Source organism: Narcine bancroftii, chromosome 6 (genome assembly GCF_036971445.1).
Source record: "Narcine bancroftii isolate sNarBan1 chromosome 6, sNarBan1.hap1, whole genome shotgun sequence".
Classification (NCBI taxonomy): Eukaryota; Metazoa; Chordata; class Chondrichthyes; order Torpediniformes; family Narcinidae; genus Narcine; species Narcine bancroftii.
This window is the reverse complement of record NC_091474.1, coordinates 90,617,352-90,640,715: the sequence shown is the minus strand read 5'-3', so window position 1 is coordinate 90,640,715 and position 23,364 is coordinate 90,617,352. Positions and strand designations below refer to the sequence as shown.

At 48.0% G+C, this 23,364-nt stretch overlaps 2 protein-coding genes across 3 annotated transcripts in view; one reads left to right on the top strand and one right to left on the bottom strand.

The window, feature by feature from the left end:
- Positions 1 to 6,419, bottom strand: part of LOC138736330 (anthrax toxin receptor 1-like) — a 71,503-nt gene extending 65,084 nt beyond the window's left edge. For both annotated transcript variants that reach the window (XM_069885660.1, XM_069885661.1), the window contains exon 1: positions 5,935 to 6,419. In XM_069885660.1, coding sequence (XP_069741761.1) covers positions 5,935 to 6,086 — 152 coding nt within the window. In that variant the 5' untranslated portion in view covers positions 6,087 to 6,419. The remainder of the gene's footprint in view (positions 1 to 5,934) is intronic.
- Positions 6,420 to 15,602: 9,183 nt separating this feature from the next.
- znf488 (zinc finger protein 488) lies at positions 15,603 to 19,883 on the top strand. Its single transcript, XM_069888071.1, has 3 exons — positions 15,603 to 15,818; positions 16,351 to 16,582; positions 18,634 to 19,883. The coding sequence occupies exons 1-3, from the start codon at positions 15,603 to 15,605 to the stop codon at positions 19,782 to 19,784; spliced, it is 1,599 nt and encodes a 532-aa protein (XP_069744172.1). The 3' UTR covers positions 19,785 to 19,883.
- The last annotated feature ends 3,481 nt before the right edge of the window (positions 19,884 to 23,364 follow it).

Sequence of the window (23,364 nt, the reverse complement as noted above, 5' to 3'; positions counted from 1 at the left end):
CAAAGTCAAGAAAAAAAAAACCTTTTCTTCATGACCTGCTCCATGTCAAGAATCTGTTTGCAAATTTGATGGATGCTATGGATGAACAAGGCACCTGCCTACCTTCGAGCACTCCAGGTGCAATGATGTAAAACAGCACTGCTGGGATGTATGGAGTCAGGGAGAGTTTCTTAGAACAATGGAGGGGAATAGAAGTTAATGCTGGAATATACAGAGCGCTGTGCAGCGTAAGCATTTTGGAATAGGCATGCAGTAAATTGAAAGATTGTCAACTTCCTGAAAAGAAAATGAGTAAATCCTTCAGGTTATGCTGTAACTACAGTTGTAGTTTTAGATTTGATTTCACTGAGATTCACTCAGCCTTGGAGTTTCAAAACTTGTATTAAATTTCAGAAATTCTGACTCTGGTGCTACTGAGGTTTTATTTAAACATCGAGCAAGGTTACAGGCCATTTCGGCCCTTAAGTCCATGCTGCCCAATTTACGTTTTGAATGGTGGAGGAAACCAGAGCCCCCGGAGAAAACCTGCGCAGACACGGAGAGGACAAACAAACTCCTTACAGACAGCAGTCCGGAAGTGGACAATCTATCATCCTTGGCCAAGATTTTACTACCAGTACCAACTCCTATGTCTTTCATCTGTGACAACGGTGTGTCTCAGTGTCATGAATCCTAAATGTACCTTACACTTGGAAAGGCTTTCTTTACCAGTCACAGGTTCACTTAAGGCACAAATGTCCCTCATCCAGTCCTCTCTCAGTCAATGGCATTCCTTTTTGTATGAGGATTTCTCATCACAGGTAGTCTACTTGAGGTCAATCGCATTAGCATTTTCCTCATTTTACAACAGAAACATTACTTAATGCACTCCATCTCATAACTATTGCTGGGGTATTTTTCATTCAGTTCCAATGTTATTCTTTCACCTCTCCTTCAGCATTGATATCTCTGCCCATACCAGACATCCTTACTCAAGTACCAAGTACATCAGGGGTGTCAAACTCAAATTCACGGAGGGCCAAAATTAAAAACTTGGACTAAGTCGAGGGCCGAACTAAATATTTATTGAAAATTTTCAACAACATCTGCATGTTTTCTCTTCTTTCAACATATGTAATGTTAAACTTTAGGATATAACTTTAGGAGGATAATGTTACAGGTCAGGAGTAGGTAGCTCAAGTTCACCCTTTGCTTGACCTGAGGGAAACATATTTGGTCCTGTGGAGATGTAGTCAGCATTCACAGGCTGTGTCCATTTTGGCCTGCATCAGGACTCAGCATTTCCTGCTCACTCCTCAGGCTCTAGGCCTCTATTCACCCTCGACCCACCATCCCTCTACCTGACCAGTCCTTTACCCAACCTCTACTCACCCCTCACTCCACTCGCTCTGCCTCTACCCACCCCATCCTATACATGCCCCTCTACAGCCTCTCCCCTCAACCTGTTCCTCCCTCTACCCGTCTCTCACCCTCTAATCACCCCTCCCCTACTCGCCCTGCCCCTCCCCTTTTACCTCTTCCCTATCCACCCCTCCTTCTACTCATCCCTCCCTCTAACTGCCCCTCGCATCACCATAACTTCCCCTGCCCATTACTCCTCACCTACACCCTCTGCCCACCCCTGCTTACCCACCCACTCAGGCCCAGCGCGCTGCCAATCAGCCTTTGCAGACAGCCACCATCTCTCTCTTCACATGCAGGGCCGAACCAGCCGTCCCTGGGGTCCACGCGGGTGCAAGCGCTGAAGGCCGTGGCGACCAGGAGAAGTGCGCTCGCGCTGTGGAAGGGCCGTCCAGTGCCAGTCGCGCGGGGCTCGTGCTGCCCGGGGGCCATGCGCAGCCTGCCATGCCCGTCGCGCCGACAGGAAATCACAGGCGCTCGCCAATCCATCGCACCGCTCGACAGGTGGGAGAAGTGACTGGTTGTGCGGGGAGCCTTCAAACTGGCTTGCCGGCTGATGACATCGACAGACTTCTCGTGTTACAATTTCTCATGTTACAATGGGGAAGGATGTGCAATGAAGGGGGAGGATGGTGGGGGTGACATTACCAAAAAATAGCATCGGCTCTCGCTGCAGGGCAGGCCACCTCTAATACATTTTTGAAATGATCTTGCGGGCCAAATATAATTATATCGCGGGCCAGAGTTTGACATGTGTGAAGTACATGTTCACCCTGTGGCAGCACCTCCCCTCCTGTGATGGTTTATCTCCCTCTGCGGTTATTTCTTTCCAAAAATAGACTTTATTCACAATAAATTATTTACAAAAAAGAAAAACCGTTCAAAGTCTTTTCACACGCATAGCCCTCTGGTCTTGTATGGGGACACCAATAGCCCCCAGCCTAAAACCCTGCAAATGGTAGTGGACACAGCCCAGGAAATCATGGGTAAAATCCCCCCCCACTATCGAGAACGCTGCCGTTGGAGAGCAGCAGCAAGGACCCACACCACCCAGTACATGCTCTGTTCTCACTGCTGCCATCAGGAAAGAGGTACAGGTGTCACAAGACTCGCACCACCAGGTTCAGGAACAGCTGCTCCCCCTCCACAGTCAGACTCCTCAATAACAAACTCAATCAGAAACTTACTTTTGCACTTTTTCTCTCTCTCTGTATTGCATAGTTTGTTTATATTTCTTTATTTGCTTCCACATGAATGTTGAGTCAGTTTTTTTTAAAAACACTGCCAATAAGTGGTAATTCTGCTTACCTACAGGAAAAAGAATCTCAGGGTTGTATGTGATGCCATGTTTGCTCTCTAACAATAAACCTGAAATCATATCCATATATTCTTATCAATGAATTTTGTTACACTTGTTCTCTAAATACACCATTACCAACTCTGTGGCACCTTGTTACTTCTCCCTCCCTCTGTTATTTGAGAGCTTCCCCTCAGTCTTAGCTCTACAATGGCTGGTAATGGAAGGGCTTTAGGCTGTGGTCCTTCCCCACTACACCCTAAGCTTCTGTGCACTAAGCTTCTGTGCATCCCTTAGCAATGTACTCCTCCAGCCTGGAATGTGCCAGTCCTGCGCCAACATTTCCATGTACTAAAAGACCAACAGGTTTCAGGCAGACCAAAGTGCCAACTCGGTGAGAGACTGCAAGTATTCTCCATTATGGTGATTCTCACTGATGAACAAGATTCCTCAACAACTCCCACCAGTGCCAGTACCACTCACTCAGTGACCTGTATCACTCACACAGCAGCAGCATCCAAAGGTCACGCTTCTCCCCAATGTGCACTCATTCAATCTTTGTGTTATTTTTCTCACTGACACAGGTTGAAAAACAATGAATAGATGAAGGACACTTCGACTGGGGGGGGGGGGGGCGGTGGGGGGAATAACTGCCAATGGGTGAAATGCAGACAGAGAATGAGAAATACTTGCAGTAATGGCCTTGTGGGAGAAACACTGACAGTGGCTGACATACATTGGTACTGGATAGTTGAAAAACCCATGAGATACTGGTCCTGAATTTCTCGTGGCTGATGGATAGTATCCCGGAGTATGGGAAACACTATTTGCTGAGAGATATTTACAGTAAAAAAAATCTGGCAGATGCTGGATAAGCAAGTTTTCCAATTGCTTGAGACTTAGAATGCCTAATACCCTGCATTAAGAATAAACAGTTTAAAATACAGAACTATTGCAGGTGCTCCCCTACTTACAATAGTCTGACTTACAGTTTTTCAGTTATGATGGTTCGAATCTATACTTTCAATTTCAAATCCCTAATATGCGCTACGCTACTCTCTCATGACGCTGGGCAATGGTAGCATCGTGCGAGGGTATCATACAGCGTACTCTCTCGTGATGCCGACTCAACCACCGTGAGCAGCTAATGGCGTTTTCAGTGTGCGACAAAGGGATTAAAAACTTAATTACAAAAAAATGGTCGATGTGGTATTCTTTTTTGACGCAAGATGGATTTGCCAGAAAGCAAACCCATACAGGAGAACCTGTATACTGTACTTACACAGAACAAATGTCATTTCCATGAATATATGAAACTTAAAGCATCTTATTTTCAGTCACATTCTTTGAAAATATTTAAACCATTACTATGTCTGAGAAATACCACAATGGAGAGAAATTTTCAGGGAGTGAGTGCCACCTTCAGTGTTGAGACATAGCCAGCGGCACTGGTATCAAAGTAGAATAAGAATAAATGGCTCCTGCTCTTGTGCCATCAGATTCATAAAAGATTTGTCATCTACAGATGATCTTTTACCTCATCCATTAGTGGTGCCCCATTTACTACCAGGAACTCAACAAGGACATTATTCCGCACCTCCATCATCATTTCTCAAACTTCATCTTTAACTATAGAACACTATAGCACAGAAACAGGCCCCTTGGACAAAGCTGTCTCCACCTTTGTGAGTGGTTCCCCTCCAGCCAGGAGCCAAACATATCTCTCATTCCCCACTAATCAGATTCTCTGTCACTGAAGGCACTTCTCACCCAATTGCACCTTTATGTCAACTGTTTATAGTTGTTCATATCAACCAGTAACCAATAGAGACCTTCAGCCAATGTTTCTCATCACAGTCTCCATCAATGGGATTTTCTCATCCAGTGCTAGAATCCCACCTGCCCCTCCTCATTTGTTTCAGTGCACTTGCTTCTCTCCCATCGCCCATTTGTCTCACCCACTGTCAGTTTCACAATGCCCTCCATATATTTCACCCACTTCCACCACCATAGACCTCACCTTCCACCCACCTACCTCACCCACTGTCCATAGACCTCACTCACCAGCCTCCACCTCACCAACTAGCTGACCCACCACCCATACACCTCACCCACCACCCATAGACCATCCACCGGCCTCCTACCACACCAACTGGCTGACCCACCACCCACGTATCTCACCCACCGCCCACTTACCTCACCCACCGCCCACCTACCTCACCCACCGCCCACCTACCTCACCCACCGCCCACCTACCTCACCCACCGCCCACCTACCTCACCCACCGCCCACCTACCTCACCCACCGCCCACCTACCTCACCCACCGCCCACCTACCTCACCCACCGCCCACCTACCTCACCCACCGCCCACCTACCTCACCCACCGCCCACCTACCTCACCCACCGCCGACCTACCTCACCCACCGCCCACCTACCTCACCGACCGCCCACCTACCTCACCCACCACCCACCTACCTCACCCACTGCCTTTCGACCTCACTCACCACCCTCCTACCTCACCAATTATAGCACCCACCACCCATAGACCTCACCCACTGCCTATCTACCTCACCAACTATCTCACCCACCACCCATAGACCTCACCCACTGCCCACCTACCTCACCCACTGTCCATAGACCTCACTCACTGCCCTCCTACCTCACCAACTATAGCATCCACTACCCATAGACTTCACCCACTGCCCATCTACCTCACCAACTCTCACCCGCCACCCATAGACCTCACCCACCGCCCACCTACCTCACCCACTGTCTACAGACCTCACTCACCACCCTCCTACCTCACCAATTATAGCACCCACCACCCATAGACCTCACCCACTGCCCATCTACCTCACCAACTATCTCACCCACCACCCACGTACCTCACCCACCGTCCCCTCGCCCAGCGGACGCGCGACACCGAGCCGCTCCCTCACCTCCGCGCTCCCCCCCCCCCACACGCCCCCGCGGGAGCCGCGACGCCCCCAACCCCGGGAGCCACAGTATCCACGAGACCTTACACCGGGGAATGGGGTGGGGGGGGGTGTTTAAAGGACTGTGTCGCAGACTCGCACCACCCCCCTCTCTCCCTCCTCCCCACCCACCTTCCCCGCACCTTGGCCGTTCAAATACGAAGCACAAAAGCAAATATAAAGTTGGCCCTTCGCATGTGGGGAAGCGGCGGAAAAGCGCGGCACACGGATTTGGAGGGGAAGGGGGGGCTTTCACTTACTTATCCAGGACAAAGTAGAGGTCGAACGCTCCGTGACAGGACGGGTCGCCCTCGGCGTTGTCCTGCCGGCCGGGAGAACAGGAGCAGCGGGCGGCGAGGAACAGCAAGGCAGCCAGCGCCGAGCTGCAAACGCCGCGTCCACACGTCGCCATGTCCCGGTCATGAACGATCTCCCTCCCCACAATAAAATGCAGCCCACTCAGGCGTCCTGCTGCAGCCCAGAGGCTCGCTTTCTCTATTGCTGCTTTGCACGAAATTGCTGCGAATGGGATTGTCTTTTCCCCAAATTGCGCGACAGCCTGAGATTCCCCTGCGGTCAGACTGACGTGAGCTCAGCCAACTGTTGAAACATCGACTGCTCACTGCAGCCTTGGATCAGCTTTCACCCGGCTCCCTGCACTGGGGACCAGTGCACTCCTGGGGCCAGCCTTCGCCTCTCTCCCGAGACTGCGGGCCAGTGCCCTCCTGGAACCAGCCTTCGCCCCTCTCCCTGCACTGTGGGCCAGTGCACTCCAGGGGTCAGCCTTCGCCCCTCTCCCTGCACTGTGGCCCAGTGCACTCCAGGGGTCAGCCTTCGCCCCTCTCCCTGCACTGTGGCCGAGTGCACTCCAGGAGTCAGCCTTCACCGCTCTTCCTGCACTGCGGGCCAGTGGTCTCCTGGGACCAGTCTTCGCCCCTCTCCGTGCACTGCCGGCCAGTGGTCTCCTGGGATCAGCCTTCACCCCTCTACCTGCACTGTGGGGCAGTGCACTCCAGTTGTCATCCTTTCCCTCCCTGCACTGGTGACCAGTGCCCTCCTGGGACCAGCCTTCGCTACTCTCCCTGCTCTGGGCCAGTGCACTCCAGGGGTCAGCCTTTCCCTCCCTGCACTTGGACCTGTTCACTGCTGGGACCAGTCTTCGCCCCTCTCCCTGTACTGGGGCCCTGTGCACTCCAGGGGTCTGCATTTCCCTCCCTGCACTGGGGACTAGTGCAATCCTGGGACCAGTCTTCGCAATTCTCCATGCACTGCGGGCCAGTGCCCTCCAGGGGTCTGCATTTCCCTCCCTGCACTGGGGACTAGTGCAATCCTGGGACCAGTCTTCACAATTCTCCCTGCACTGCGGGCCAGTGCCCTCCAGGGGTCAGCCTTTCCCTCCCTGCACTGGGACCAGTTCACTCCTGGGACCAGTCTTCGCCCCTCTCCCTGCACTGTGGGTCAGTGGCCTCCTGGGTCAAGTCCTCACCCCTTTACCTTCATTGTGGGCCAGTGCATTTCTGGGAGCAGCTCTCACCCCTCTCCCTGCCCTGCAGGCCAGTGCAATCCTGGTATCAGCCTTTACCTCTCATCCAGCATTGAGGTCCTGTGCCCTCCAGGGGTCAGCCTTTCCCTCCCTGCACTAGGGACCAGTGCACTCCTGGGACCAGCCTTCACACCCACCCTGCACCGTGGGCCATTGCATACCTCGGACCACACCACCCCTCTCTATGCACTGGGGTCCTGTGCACTCCAGGGGTCAGCCTTTCCCTCCCTGTACTGGGGTCCAGTGCCCTCCTGGGACCAGCCTTTACCCCTCTACCTACACTGGGGTCCTGTGCACTCCAGGGGTCAGCTTTTCCCTGCCTGCACTGGGGATTAGTGCACTCCTGGGACCAGTATTCGCCTCTCCCTGCACTGTGGGCCAGTGCCCTCCTGGGACCAGTCTTCTTCCCTCTCCATGCACTGTGGGCCAGTTGTCTCCTGGGACCAGCCTTTGCCATTCTCCCTGCACTGTGGGCCAGTGCCCTCCTGGGACCAGTCTTCTTCCCTCTCCATGCACTGTGGGCCAGTTGTCTCCTGGGACCAGCCTTTGCCATTCTCCCTGCACTGTGGGCCAATTGTCTCCTGGGACCAGCCTTCGACCCTCTCCCTGCACTATGGGCCAGTGCACTTCAGGTGTCAGCCTTTCCCTCGCTGCACTGGTGATCAGTGAACTCCTGGGACCAGTCTTTGCCCCTCTTCCTGCAATGCAGTCCAGTGGTCTCCAGGGACCAGCCTCCGTCCCTCTCCCTGCACTGTGGACCAGTGCACTCCAGGGGTCAGCCTTTCGCTCACTGCACTGGGGACCAGTCCACTCCTGGGACCAGCCTTCACCCCTCTCCCTGCACTGTGGGCCAGTGCACACCTCAGACCACACCATCCCTCTCCCTGCACTGGGGTCGTTTGCACTCCAGGGGTCAGCCTTTCCCTCCCTGCGCTGGTGACCTGTTCACTCCAGAGGTCAGTTTTTCCCTCCCTGCACTGGGGACTAGTGCACTCCTGGGACTGGTCTTCGCACCTCTCCCTGCACTGTTGTCCAGTGGTCTCCTGCGACCAACCTTCGCCCCTTTACCTGCATTGCATGCCAGTGCCCACCTGGGACCATCTCTCATCCTGCAGTGCAATCCTGTAATCAGTCTTCACCCCTCTACCTGCACTGAGGCCCTGTGCACTCCAGGGCTCAGCCTTTCCCTCCTTGCATTGGGGATTAGTGCATTCCTGGGACCAGTGTTCGCCCCTCTCCGTGCACTGTGGTCCAGTGGCCTCCTGCAAACAGCCTTAACCCTTTACCTGAACAATGCCAGTGCCCACCTGGGACCAGCCTTCACTCATCTCCCTACTCTGTGGGCCAGTGCACACCCTGGACCACACTTCACCCCTCTCCCTGCACTCCAGGGGTCAGCCTGTCCCTCTCTGCACTGAGGACCAGTGCACTCCTAGAACCAGTCTTTGCCCCTTTCCCTGCACTGCAGGCCAGTGCCCTCCTGGGACCAGTCTTCACCCCTCTTCCTGCACTGTGGGCCAGTGCCCACTTGGGACCAGCCTTCACCGCTCTCACTGCACTGGGTTCCCGTGCACTCCAGGGTCAGCTTTTCCCTCCCTGCAATGGGGACCAGTGCACTCCTGGGACCAGTTTTCGCAATTCTCCCTGCACTGTGGGCCAGTGCCCTCCTGGGACCAGTCTTCATCCCTATCCCTGAACTGCAGGCCAGTGTACTCCAGGGGTCAGCCTTTCCCTCCCTGCAATGGTGACCAGTGCACTCCTGGGACCAGCTTTCTCCCCTCTCTCTAGAACCCGAGCCAGTGCCTTCCTGGGACCAGCCTTTGCCCCTCTCCCTGCACTGTGGGCTAGTGCCCTCCTGGGACCAGCCTTCACCCCTCTCACTGCACTGCAGGCCAGTGCACTCCAGGGGTTAACCTTTCCCTCCCTGCACTGGTGACCAGTGCACTCCTGCGACTAGCTTTCACTCCTCTCCCTAGACTGTGGGCCAGTCCCTTCCTGGAACCATCCTTTGCCCCTCTCCCTGCACTGCGGACCAGTGCACTCCTGGGACCAGCTTTCTCCCCTCTCCCTAGAACCCGAGCCAGTGCCTTCCTGGGACCAGCCTTTGCCCCTCTCCCTGCACTGTGGGCTAGTGCCCTCCTGGGACCAGCCTTCACCCCTCTTGCTGCACTGCAGGCCAGTGCACTCCAGGGGTTAACCTTTCCCTCCTGGCACTGGTGACCAGTGCACTCCTGGGACCAACCTTTGTCCCTCTCCCTGCACTGGGGTCCTGTGCACTCCAGGGGTCATCCTTTCCTCCCTGCACAGGGGACCAGTGGTCTCCTGGGACCAGTCTTCACCCCTGAGAGCAGCCATTTTATATGATACCTCGTGATGACTGAATGATATAAATCGTTTATAACAGCAGAATTGTAAATGAAGTGTTACTTTTGAATCACTTGTAATGTTGACACCAAATTTGAAACATCACAGCAACTGTGCATTGAATAATGACATGTCCATTTATTGTCTTACTTTGATTCCCAACATGCAATTTGTTGATACATTCGCTTCTTTTTACAAAATGTGGTTATCCAAATCACATTTTCCCCACATTCAATCATGAGTAAATTTGTCAATTAGTTGCCATTAAGGGGGCATCGGAGTAGTTGGAAAGTTTTCAATGCACACTGCCCAGTCCACTTAATCAGAACTTTCATGGGAACAGAAATGAACAAGAGGCAGGGAATATTTTCAGCACTTGGTGTGTTTTATGGCAATTCTTTATTTAAAAAAAATACAGACGCAAACAATTCACGGTGGTCACAAAATAGTGGCAGCGATCTTACTGAAGGGAAAGTGGCTGTGGAATGTGTATATAAAATCACACTGGCCGACACAAATTTGAAAATCAAATCGTGAATCGAGTCACTGAACTTAAAAAATGTAATATTTTGTTAAGAAGCCTTCTGCTCATTCATCTTAATTAGGACCCTCAATAGTAGGATCAGTGCGTTGAAACTCCGTCCTACTGATGATCTGGTTTACTTTGCTGTTGCCAAACTGGATGTTTTCTTCTTCTTTGGCTTGCCTTCGCGGATGAAGATTAATGGAGGGGTACTGTCCACGTCAGCTGCAGGCTCTTTTGTGGCTGACAAGTCCAATGCGGGACAGGCAGATACAGTTGCAGCGGAAAATTGGTTGGTTGGGGTTTGGGTGTTGGGTTTTTCCTCCTTTGTCTTTTGTCAGTGAGGTGGGCTCTGCGGTCTTCTTCAAAGGAGGTTGCTGCCCGCCGAACTGTGAGGCGCCAAGATGCACAGTTGGAGGCGATATCAGCTCACTGGCGGTGGTCAATGTGGCAGGCACCAAGAGATTTCTTTAAGCAGTCCTTGTACCTCTTCTTTGGTGCACCTCTGTCTCGGTGGCCAGTGGAGAGCTCGCCATATAACACGATCTTGGGAAGGCGATGGTCCTCCATTCTGGAGAAGTGACCTACCCAGCGCATTTGGATCTTCAGCAGCATGTGGGCCTCTGCCATCTCGAGTAAAAGCAGCTCGCAACACGAGATGTTTCTGGTCATATAAGCAGGCGTTCTTGCAGCGGAGGAGTGCAGCCACCCCATAAACGTTAATCAAAAGTGCTGATTATTTCAGATGTCAAGATGTTCATAGGAATTTTCTGTCAGGCGTTGACACTCCTTTATTTGGAACGACATCTTTCAAAAGTGATGTTGCTCTTTGAACTGTTGGCGTATTTGATTGTGACAAGATATTTCGCCATTATAGAGGCTTTTTTTTTTCTCCAGCATATCGCAGATGACTTTTATATGGAATGAGTTGGACAATGGACGAGGAGCTGTCTGTCACAGAGTAGCTATTTACTATTTTAATACAACCAGTTTAGTTTATCATGCAATGTTAAATAACCAATTCAGCGAAAGATCTAAGAATGTATATATTCATAGTGGCTAAAGATTAAAGATCATTTTAAAGAAAAAAATGCAACGAATGTTCGAAGTTACTCGATTCGCTAAACAGTTGATGTCAATTTATTTCTAGGTGAGTTGAAAAATACACAATAGCATTTTTGCAAATCATTCCGAAAGGACCAAGAAGGGAATTTACGTCACGTCTTATTATATGAAAGGCTGTTTGGGATAGTGTCCTATAATTGATGCGGCATCTTCCCGGGGGATTTTTGTGCTAAATGACACTGCTCATAAAGTTGGTCACAAACTTTCCTTGGCTTTGGCCCGTTTGAGGGAGAATGGTCTCAATTACTTGCGACTATATATAGCTGAATTTGTTGAAGGTAATGTTTTCCCCCAAAAATACCAATGTAATGACCTTGCCGGGGTATAGTTGGTGTACCACGAATGGTTTTTTTTAAAAAAAGAAATGTCCTGAATCGAAAGAACTTCTAAATATCAAACATTTCGACGAAGATTGAGTGAATTAGGGTTTATTTTTAAAATGTCGTAGCAAATAGCTGCGTTTAATTATTAGAGCAGCAGACGATGTTGAGTGTACCCAGCTGACTCCAAAACGATCTCCTGTAATAAAATACATTTAATAAGACTGGACTCAGTTTTGTCCGATATTATCATATTTCCTATAAAAGAACCAGGGATCGGAATAAACTTCATGGTCGCTCTCTTTAAATTTAATGACGAGTATGGTGATCTCAGAATTAGGTTCAGAATCAGAATTTATTGTCAATAAGACGGCGTTTTTGCGGTATCACAGTGTAAACATTCATATTATAAATAATAATAGCAGGCGAAAAGTGAGGCAGTGTCTGTCTGTGGTTCGTTGATCATTCAGGAATCTGATGGCAGCGGGGAAGACGCTGTCCTTGTGCCATTGAGAGCTTGTCTTGAGACTCCTCGACCTTTTCCCCGATGGGAGCAGAGTGAAGAGGGCACGGCCTGGGTGGTGGGGGTCTTTGAGGAGAGAGGCTGCTTTCATTGAACACGCCGCCTCATGTCGATGTCCTCGATGGAGGGAAGTCTGGTGCCTGTGATGTCGCAGGCCGAGTTAACTCTGGAATTTATGCTTGTCCTGAGCTGTACCAGGCAGGGATGCCGCCAGCCAGAAGGCTCCCCACGGCACACCTGTAGTCGTTTATGAGAGTCTTTGGTGGCACGCAAACACCTCATAAAGTACAGCCGCTGAAAGTCTTGCTAACTTTCCCATTCAACAACTGTTAAAGGTCAGTGGCGCGTCTCTTTCATTGATTAATAGTTTAAAAATTAAATAAAATGCCGAGTAGAAAATAGAAATAATATCAATATTCGACTAAAAACTAAGAAATTCGGAAGGTGTGGACCAAAAACAGGAATAAGATGATCCCAGACTGATTTAAAATGTAACGTTTTAGTGCACTTTATACAGCAAAGAGTTTATTTTTCTTCAAATATTATTTAGTCATTATTCCCGACAAGCGATCGCTAGCATTGTTTAGTCATAAATTTATTTCGCTCAAGCCAAGGTAAGGATTTGCCATAAATATAACATCTGATCAGGTGATTTAAGCGACTCAAATAGATATTGCAACACTTAGCCGTTATAAACTGCACAGATTCCATGTATTGTAGAAAATAGGGCGCAGAAAGCGATTGAATATTGTTATAGTGCACGGCAATTGTTGGGTTCCATGATTTCATTAATAGGGTTGCTCCATATAAACCACCAATGAAAGCGCCAATTGAGGGTGAATGCAAGCGGAAGAGCCCAGGGATTGCTTGGCACGGTTCACTGAACAAATGATGTTGCAAAGGAAAGTGTCTTTTCCAGCGGGGCAAACTGTCATTTCCACGCAGCGCTCACCGGCGTCACTCTCACTTTCAGGGATCAATCGAAATCGCTGCACCTCAAGAAGCCTCCGGAAAGGGATATCGATCGCAAAGGATAATCGGCTGGCATTGGTAAATGAGAACCTGGCTTGTGACCGTCTGTAGATGCCTTCTTGTCTGCGGATATATTTATCGGAGGGCATGTTGCGGATTTAGGGTGATGCACAGTCACATTTTAATTTAAGAACAAGCGAATTTAGTTTTAATGACAGCAAACTAACACGTGTACGATGCTTCTATCAGCAAGCTTTTAGACGCTGGCTTGTTTAATCAGATCGGTTTAATAATTCAGTGTAGAGTTAAATCGCGATTATTCAGGCAGGATTAGGCGCTGCACTGATCTTGACTATAAAATTGAAATGGGCAACTGTTACGAATGTATTTTTTTAATATTTATTTTTTTTTTAATTCCTGAAAACATTTCGACCTGCAACTAATGGCTGTCGCTGAATACGCGCAAAGTGGCAGTTTTGCACAGTGATGGGTGAGGGTGGAAAAGAAAGGCCGGAACTAACAGGCAGACAGATGGACAGACAATGGAGAGCAGTCTCAGTGAGCCGATATGCATCAAATGAACAATCCACTCACTTTCGTCTCAAGCACAATGGAAGGGGAGGGGAGGGGGAATGGAGAGAGGGGGCAGACAGAGAGAGTGAAGGTTTACATAGAGAGAGAGGGGGGGGGGGAGAGAGAAATACATTCATTCCCATCGTTATACTTCTGTGAGCCTTTAGACCAGTCGATGCGCCAGTTTCAATCAGATCACCGTGAATTCGCCCTACACCATGCCGTCCTCCACGACACGGCTTGAACGTTGAAAGCAACCCCACAATCTAACAGCGTAGCAACTTCGCAATGAAGTTCTACATCTCTGCAATCGGCGTCGAGGACAGCAGTTACTCAAGGCAAAATGTTTAGGCTTCGTTTGCTTCCAACAGTTTGAAGTATTCTCCGAAGGACACGAAAAAAAACATGTATATTTATATAATTATGTGGATGTTGGTATCCTCGCGTCAAATTGATTTTGCACGCGTGTCACTTGGTATTGTGAAGCTCGGGGGAGAGCAGAGGATTGAATGAAGAGTAAAATACGGTATCATGCTTCCAAGTGTCACTTGACTCAGTGAGAGCCGAGAAGTTTTTTCCCCCACACCGAACCGAGAGAGCCGAGGGGCGGATCGAGTTGAATAGATCTGCTTGATATTGACGAGAGTGGAAAGAACGTTATGCCACAGTCCGTTAGCTTCTAACCGAACCGAGGACCAAGGGACCAGGCAACACTGGTGAACAGAATTGCCTGCCTACTGTCATTGTTTAATTTGATATCTTTACTCATCTCTGCCCCTAGCCTTGATGAATGCCATGGAGGAGGTAGTCGTCTAACACGAACTCTCGGTTCATTCGTTTCCGCATTAATTTACGCCTTGGCTCCATACAATACAGGTCTGCCCCAATTAAAAAAAAGATTTCTCAAACGCTCCATCTAATAAAAGAGTGGCTCAGAATTGTCACCAATGATCAACATCGCTTCGCCTGAAGTCCATAATGGCATCAATTCCAAGGTAGATTAGGTAAAATCATATAGACTACGATTACAGTAACAAGAAGGGAAAATGATTGATAACTTTATTATGCGTCCACTGCGGCGAGTTGCCTATCTTAGTATTGTCGGAAGTACAAGGTACGCTCAACAATTGCAACCCAACGCTGAAGTTTACGGGTTTGCAAGATGCTTGCACCGCGGCGGAATAATTTTCAATTGAATTTAATATTTATCATGTCGAGGTAATCATAGTCTCGTGACTTATTCCAATATCCGAAATTAACTCATTTTATTATCTTAACGCCAATAACTGAACGGATACAATAAACGTTGGCATCAGGATTTAGCTCTATTTAAAATTTTACATTTCGATGTTCAAAGCAAGAGATCATTTGTACGAGACTCCATTTTCGGTGTCAGGGCTTATTCTTCTGCAGCCCACAACTTGAACCCATTTTAAAAAGTGGATTTGTACCAGATTAACTTCTGATGAACGTTGGGACGAGGTGATTGATGGAGGGCGAGGAGCAGATCCATTTAGATCAGGGCGGAATAGCAAACGCGCCAACGCAACAAGCAACAGGGCTTCGCGTTTCCAAGAGAGTGGGGAACTCGGATTTAACCTGAAGTCCTAACTTGAAGTAAAAAAACACTAAACGCCGGGGAAGCTCTGCAGGTCCCACACTGCCCTTTTATGTTGCAACGGTAAAAATGCATCACCGGGGTTTCGGGCTTGAGCCCTGAATTCGTGTTGCTTCTGGGTCAAGAATGAAACGTGCACCATTCTGACGGTTTTACAGGCTATGAGTTGTGTACGGGCCTGTGGTTTAAAAAAATCGCCTGCGGCAAAATTAAACTTAAGGATATGGGGCTGAATCGTTCTAATGACAAGGTGAATTGATATTGCCTAAATTCCACCATACAAATAGCTCAAAAACGAGTATAATCTCACAAGCACCAGGAAATTCAAGGAATTATCCTCTTTTATTTTGTATGTCGCAGGTGAATTATGGAATTTACCCCTTTTTCTAAGGGACTATGGACAGGTGACAATAAATTCCTGCATCACCACTTCACGGACATATTAACAAGCGTGCATATTACCCGCGAGATCCCTGAAGATGCAGTCTTCGGTCCCTGCATCCTGCAGAACACCTTTTACGACACAATCGCTTTCATTGCCTTGAAATCTTCAGATCGAAGAAGTGTGCCCTACGTCTTCCGGGTAAGAGCCCTTTAAACTAAGCCCACACCCGTTTCAAAGTTTCATGTTGGGCGCTAATTGCCTATGAAGCGTCAAACATTAAAGGAGACGATTTAAAAGTTTCTCCAAAACATACGGTTTTTTAAAAAAAATATTTACCATGTCGATAAACTCGAAACTTAGAAAGTATGTTTGAAGCCGTAAGTTTCCCTTGAAGTAAAACACGAAAGTCTGCAGACACCGTGGTTGAAGTAAGAACACAACGCTGGATCAACCCAGCTGGTCAAACAGTGTCCTTTATAGAGCAGAGATAAAGATACATAATCAACGGCCCGAAACGTTGGTTACGTTTCTTTAACTTTGCAACATAAAGGACACTGTTTGACCAACTGAGTTTCTCCAAGATGGTGTTTTTAGTTTTCCTTGAAGATTGGATTGGAGACCAGAACAGTGCCAGAAACAATTGGAAGGATATTCACACCTTCATGAAATCTGGGTCAAAACATGTGCATGAGTTATTCAAGAGTTTGATGCAACGTTGTCTCCCGCCCAGGTGGATACAACTGCAGTGAGTAGCTCCACGGATGGCTTGTCCTGGTTGCGGCTGGTGCAAGCGGCCAACAACTCGAAGGAGCAGAACCTGGAAGCGCACTTGAAGAGCGGGCAATTATACTACCGCTCCACGCGGAGGATTAGGAAGGACGAGGAACTCTTCGTGTGGTATGACGAGGAGCTGTCCACACTCCTCGGCTTCACCGACATCAAAACTCGGAGGGCCTCGAACAGTGAGTAACCTTGGCGCCTCCCAAAACTCCAGAAGGGTTGCGCGCTTCACCGCCACCGGCTGGAATGTGGTCTTGAGTTCTGTTAAAAGCGAATACTGGCCGCTTGTTTAAATGAATTTGCCATAAAGTAGGAACTCAAAATGAAAAAGATAAATAGGATTTAAATAAAAATCCCATCACTTTGTTTTAAATGGGGAGCTCAGATTTAAAAGCCCCAATTCGCGGGGTTGTCTAAGCAGTGCGCTAAACCCTTCACCAAGTTTCTCGAGGTGTGACACGACCTTTCAGGTGAAATGATCAATTCACTCAGTGGTCTTGGATCCCGCCCAATAAAATAAGAGGCCGCTTTCCCCACACAGCTCTTCGCCAGTTCTACTGTCAAAAGCACGCAGTTCAATCAAAACTGGCTGCTCTCACAATATCTGTTCAGTTGGTACATTTAAGACCCACGCATTTATTACACTGGATGGATTTTTTAAATATAACTGTGAACATATTAATTGTTGTCCGGTCGTAGACCTAATGGGATATTTTTAAATAAATTTTGCTTTTTGATTATATATATATGTAGACAAAAGTCTTTAGAATTACACAATAAGAGTAAAAAATTATAGACACAGCCCGTCATTTTGAATTAATGTCAGATGGAAAAAGGCGATCTGGCAAATTGCAGCACAGATTTCACTGCATGGTGAACAAAAATCATTGATGAGCCAGTGAAAGCCATGTGAGAAGGGTCATGCTTCACGGTGTCCGATGGATTGACATTTGGGTTGAAGGGCACGGTGAGGAAGTTTAGAAGAGATCACCATCAACAACTGGCGTCAACCGAGTCACAATATTTCAAGAGGTGATAAATGAAGGGCAGAAGCCCGAAGCGCTCTCTAGGTATCTTTATCTTTGCTATATAAGGGATGCTGCTTGGCCAGGATTGTGTTTTTATTTTCATCTTTCGTATCGGTTTATCTCATGCGACTTTTTGGTTATAAATTAGAACGATAGGTTCACACTCTTAAACATGGAAAATCTGATTATCCTGAGGCCTTGGTTTTCTAATTGCTCTCTTTCTCCCGACCTCTGTGTCACTGCAAGACGATTCAAGCCCTGTTTGAAACGTGCCACCGCGCTATTATTAATGCGCGTTGGCAGGCAAAGGGTTAGAACGAAATCCATAAGTCGTTTAGCCCTTGAAACGTGCTTGAATTTCTTTATGTGTGTGTTTTTTTGCACATTTCTTATTTGAACTGGTGTCCACGGTTATATTTTTTTTAAAAAACCATCCAGTGTAATAAATGCGTGGGTCTTAAATGTACCAACTAAACAGATATTGTGAGAGCAGCCAGTTTTGATTGAACTGCGTGCTTTTGACAGTAGAACTGGTGAAGAGCTGTGTGGGGAAAGCGACCTCTTATTTTATTGGGCGGGATCCAAGACCACTGAATGAATTGATCATTTCACCTGAAAGGTCGTGTCACACCTCGAGAAACTTGGTGAAGGGTTTAGCGCACTGCTTAGACAGCCCTGCGAATTGAGGCTTTTAAATCTGAGCTCCCCATTTAAAACAAAGTGATGGGATTTTTATTTAAAGAGCGTCTTCTTCCTGAAAATGTTCATTCAGAGCGGCAAGGTTAGCTGAGCGGTTAGCCCAACGACAGTGCCAGCGTCCCGGGACCTCCCGCCCTGTCAGCGAGGAGTTTGTATATATTCTTCCCGTGTTTCTCGGGTGCACCGGTTTCCTCCAAAACGTGCAGGGTTGTGGGTTGATTGGGTGCAACTGGGCTCGTGAGCCGAAAGGGCCAGTTACCGTGCTGAACATCTGAATTCAACAGGCATGATTAACCACGTACCAGTACTTACCCCTTTCCTCAGGGCTGTGTGGGATCTTGCTTTGCGAAATTTGGCCGCTGGGATTTTTACGGTGTTCTAAGTGAGCACAAAGTGGCTTTCCCTGATCTTGTAGTCTTAAAAAATAGAATTTAGGTCGATATTATTGCAGTGATGTATTTCAGAGAGAGAGAGAGATGTTAATGATGTGTTATTATTTACCGTAGCCTTCAGATGCGCAGACTGTGGACAAGAGCTGAAGAATGAGAATCCATATTTGGCCCACGTTCGATTCTTATGCGGGAAGAGAAAGGATGATCTCGGGCGAGATTTCCGAGCCCTTGGTTTTGGTCACGATGTCCTTTATAAAGACCCGCCCAAGGACACCGAGGGGAAAGAGAAGGGCAGAGTTACCAACTTTCACAGAATCGCCCACGATTTGGAGCATTCCAGGAAGAAGCCGGCGGGGCAGGAGGAGGGGAGGCCGTCCAACAAGCGAAAACAAGACGGCGCAGGGGAGAACAGAAGTAGGAAAGCGGTCCTCTTGGAGAAAACAAATAACTTGGGCGCATTGTCTAAAGATGACTCAAGTGTCTTCCCGGCGCTCGCAGTTTCCGTCTGGAAACTTAACTCTGGTAAGTATTTATTGAAGAAGGATTCGTCGGAACATAAAACAAGCGCATTTACTGAGGTTCGCCGACCGCGTGAGAAGGCCAAGGGAGATAAGTCAGAGGGCAATGCTAAAGACGGTACCTCTGACCTGATCAGGAAGGTGGGCGCAGGGACAGAGGTGGTTCTCAGCTCCACTCGCAGCGCCTTCTCCTCGGTGTTGCCTTCTGCACGCATGGAGGAGCGGAGGAGTGCGTTCTGTCAGCCGGGCAGGCGGAACGGGGAAGGCCCCCCACTGCTTCTGCCGCATGCACTCCACGCCGCAGCTGAAAGCTCCGGGGATCTGCCCGATTCTATCGCTGCAAGCCACCTCCTGGGCCCCTCTAATCTCCTCGGCTCCAAATCTCTCAGCACGGATCTCGGCAATTCTCACATTTTACACGCAAGTGTTACAACCAACGGTCCCCTTTTGTACAGCGCTGACATGTGGCCCAAACCAGTTCAGCTCCAGTCAACGTCGACCCTGACTCTGCTTCCACCATCATATACTTCCCTCGGGGTTTCAGCTCAGAACTGGTGCGCGAAATGCAACGCGTCTTTTCGAATGACTTCAGACCTGGTGTTTCACATGAGGTCCCATCACAAGAAAGAGTACGCGACTGGCCACCTGAACAAGCGACGGAGGGAGGAAAAGTTGACCTGCCCGATCTGTAACGAATTTTTTCGAGAGCGCCATCATCTATCGCGACACATGACATCTCACAACTGAGGTGTGAATCAACAGTGAAGGCAGGGGATTTAAGGGCTTCCTGGTAGAAGAAATACGGTCAAGTCAGTTGAGCGTCTCCCTGATCTGGGACAGCATTATAGCTGAAGGGAGGAACGGTCTTAAACGACAAAAAGAAATCTGCAATTTATTGAGACTAATAAAATATATTAGAATGCGCCGACGATATCGACACTGCACTTGTGAGATAATCGGTTTGATTTGGCAATAAATCAAATGTACATCGCATGGCACAACTTTGGTAATAAGTTCCTGCCTTTGATTCTTTGTGAACTTAGGGTAAGGACGATAGTTAAAGCGACATTCAATGTATAATTATTTAAATTTGGATGATTAATTTTGGAGAAAACCTGTACCGGCCTTCAATTGTCACAATACAGAGTTTCACTCTTGGGGAGGATACAAATCCCAATGGCCACACCAAACCTCTGTTCCCCTGACATTCCATTAATGCTTTTAAATCTCCCTGTAAACAAATACATGACTGTTTGCTCTGGGAAACAGTTCCACCAGCACTCCGTGCCAACAACGTTTCAGTTTCAAGGACAAAGCGCTTATATAGATCAACGTTTGTGCTGGTGATGTGTTCGAATTGAGGGAAGAGCACCAGTGATAGGAACGGCAGACGAGAGAGAGAGAGAGAGAGAGAGAGAGAGAGAGAGAGAGAGAGAGAGAAGAGAGAGAGAGAGAGCCCATCCCTGAAAGCAACCTCATGTCTGTCAATCATAGCAAAGGCGAAGAACCCCATTTTCTGTTAGTGGTTGGTGTTGAGGAGGCGCGGGGAGTTTCTGTCGTCTCAGTTCATTTTTTCCCCATCAGGATATTTGCACATCTGGCGAGTTCAATGATAAAGATCGAAAGTCTCATTGTTCATTAATTCTTGCTTCAAGCTTTCCTTTTCAGTTATAAGAAGACCAATATTGAACTAAGATTGGGGTTGCCTAGATACGGTGTGGATGTGTACGAGATACCCATCAAGAATTTTAGCTGCTATTTGGAGAAGGAATTAGAAATTAAATTGCTTCCAGTTTCCAGATATTAGGAAATTTCTTGTGATCTGCCATTGGTCCCACAGCTTGAATTTGAGTTGTTGATGTGGATTGATCCTCCCAGGAGCTATAGTCACCTTGAACATGAAGATAAGAACATGCATTTATGTAGTGTCTTTCACATTAAGTACTGTTGATATGTTATTAGTTGATACTTCGGGAAGGTTAATGAGTCAAGGCATGTCCATTGTTTTCTAAACCAGAATTTGTTTCTATTGGACAGTGAATGCAAACAATTAATGGTCAGCTGCATTTCAGAAATGATCGGCGCTGTCTGAGACAACAGTAACACCTCGAAACCATTCAACATTCAAGGAAGCCACTTACTGAATTGAGACACTGTTTTTTCTTGTATCCAGCTGGTGAGCTGCAGTGAAATGCGAAACGATACAGTGTGTCGCAATTCGCCGACAGAAAGGGAGCAAAGAGAGGAGGTGCATACAGTAGACATTGGTTTCGGGTGATAGAATTCAACAATGAAGCAACTAACTTACACTTATCAGCCACGTTTCCAAATCAATTTCTTCTAGTATTTTACATAATTAAAGCAGGTTTGGACCAGGGAGCTGTGTTGACCCCATCTTCTCCCCACTAAGACAGGGGGTGAAAAAGACTGAAGAGCGAAACCAGCTGGTTCAGTGGAGGCGAAAGACGATAGAAGGAAGCTGAATAGAACACAAGGGTCTGCAGATACTGGAATCGGGAGCAAAAGACCAAATTGCTGAAGGAACTCAACGGGTCAGGCAGCATGGAGTGTCGACGATTCGGAGGCAGATCCTTCATCTAGACCAGTGGTGCTCTGTGATTAGTAAGGGGTTACCTAAAGTGGTATGTGAGTGGAAAGAAAGAGGGGAGGGGTTGAACAAGAGTTATCAAGCGACAGGCGGACGGGGCAGGGAAGGGTGGAGATAGCGAACGAGGCTAATAAGTAGAGGTGTAGATCCAAATATGGGAGGAAGGGTGGACAGATGGAAACTGTGGGAGGGGGATAGGCCAGAGTGGGAGGCGTGGGCAATGAAGAGGTGGGGAAGACGGCAGAATATGGCGGGTAACTGGATAAGGGAGTTGGAAAGAAATGTGCCCATGAGACATCTTGGGTAGATCAGTCATCTCCACCTTCCGCCTGGTGTGGTTTATTCCAGGGAAGACAAAACAATCCACGGTCTTTAAAGCAAATAAAATCAGTGGGTGCGGAGTAAGAACATAGGAACATAAGAAATAAGAGCAGGAGTCGGTCGTCCATCCCGTCGAGGCTGATCCGATGATAGGATTCCCTGCCTTTTTCCCATATCCCTTAATTCCCCGACTATGTAAAATCTATCCAACCTTGTCTTAAGTATATTTACTGAGGTCACCTCCACTGCTTCAAAGGGCAGCGAATTCCATAGATTCACCACCCTCTGGGACAAGCAGTTCCTCCTCATTTCCGTCCTAAATCTACTGTCCTGAATCTTCAGGCTATGTCCCCTAGTTCTGGTTTCCCATACCATGAAATCCAGAGGATGGAAGAGATCTGAGGAAAAAGAAATAATCTAGAGGATAGCTGAAATCTGGAGTGGAATTCCTAAATCGCGAGGCCACGGACTAAGTGCCGGTAAATGGGAATTGGCGTAGATGGGTGATTGGAATTGGCCTGGCGGGCCGAATGGTCTGACTGTATGACTCGATTAAAGTATTGTGAACGATTAAGAACACTCACCAAATATTGACCCCCTCTAAAGTTGTTAAAAGGTCATTGATTCCGATGTTGAGCGAAGACCTTCATGGAAACGCCAAACTGATAGGCGAATAATTACTTTAATGTTATAGGACTAAAACTTTAATGAAGGAAATATTTTTATACCATCTGACAGATAATTAACAAACATTAGAAAGGGAGAATCACCAACAAATAAGAAGGCGAGTGTATTGACATAATATTCATATGACACACAACAAATCTGGATATCTTATGGTCCATTAATCACTTCCATATTCTGTTCACCTTTGAAGTCCGCACCATGAAAATCCTAATGGTGATCTCAGGCTAGAAACCTTACTGGGTTGTGGCAAACCTATTGACTTCTCAAAGACGTTGTCACAAGTTTTAAAGCTCCCCATTTACCTGGTCCATGAAGCTCCAAAATAACTCCACACGCGTGAGGTGGTTTCGATCCGGTGTGGTTTACGATGCCGGGGCTCTGCAGGCTTCCTCACGGCCGCAGAGACCCCATGTTTTCTGTGCGGAAGTTTCCACGTTTTCCCGGCAATTCCGTGGATCCCACCCCTCACCCTACATCACCCACTCTTCGGCTTCCCCACCCCCCATCCACAGTATTTTAGTGGGATAATTCGCTCCTGCAAAGTATCCCTCATTGCGCAGATAGTAGAAAATTGGGGCATCTAAATGAGCGTGTCAGAGAAAGTAAGGGGGTGGAATGAGATTGATAGCATTGTTTTTGAGAACGAGCATGGATTCGATAGGTCGAATAATGTCCTTCCCTATCGTAGGGCATATACTGTATGTAAACACC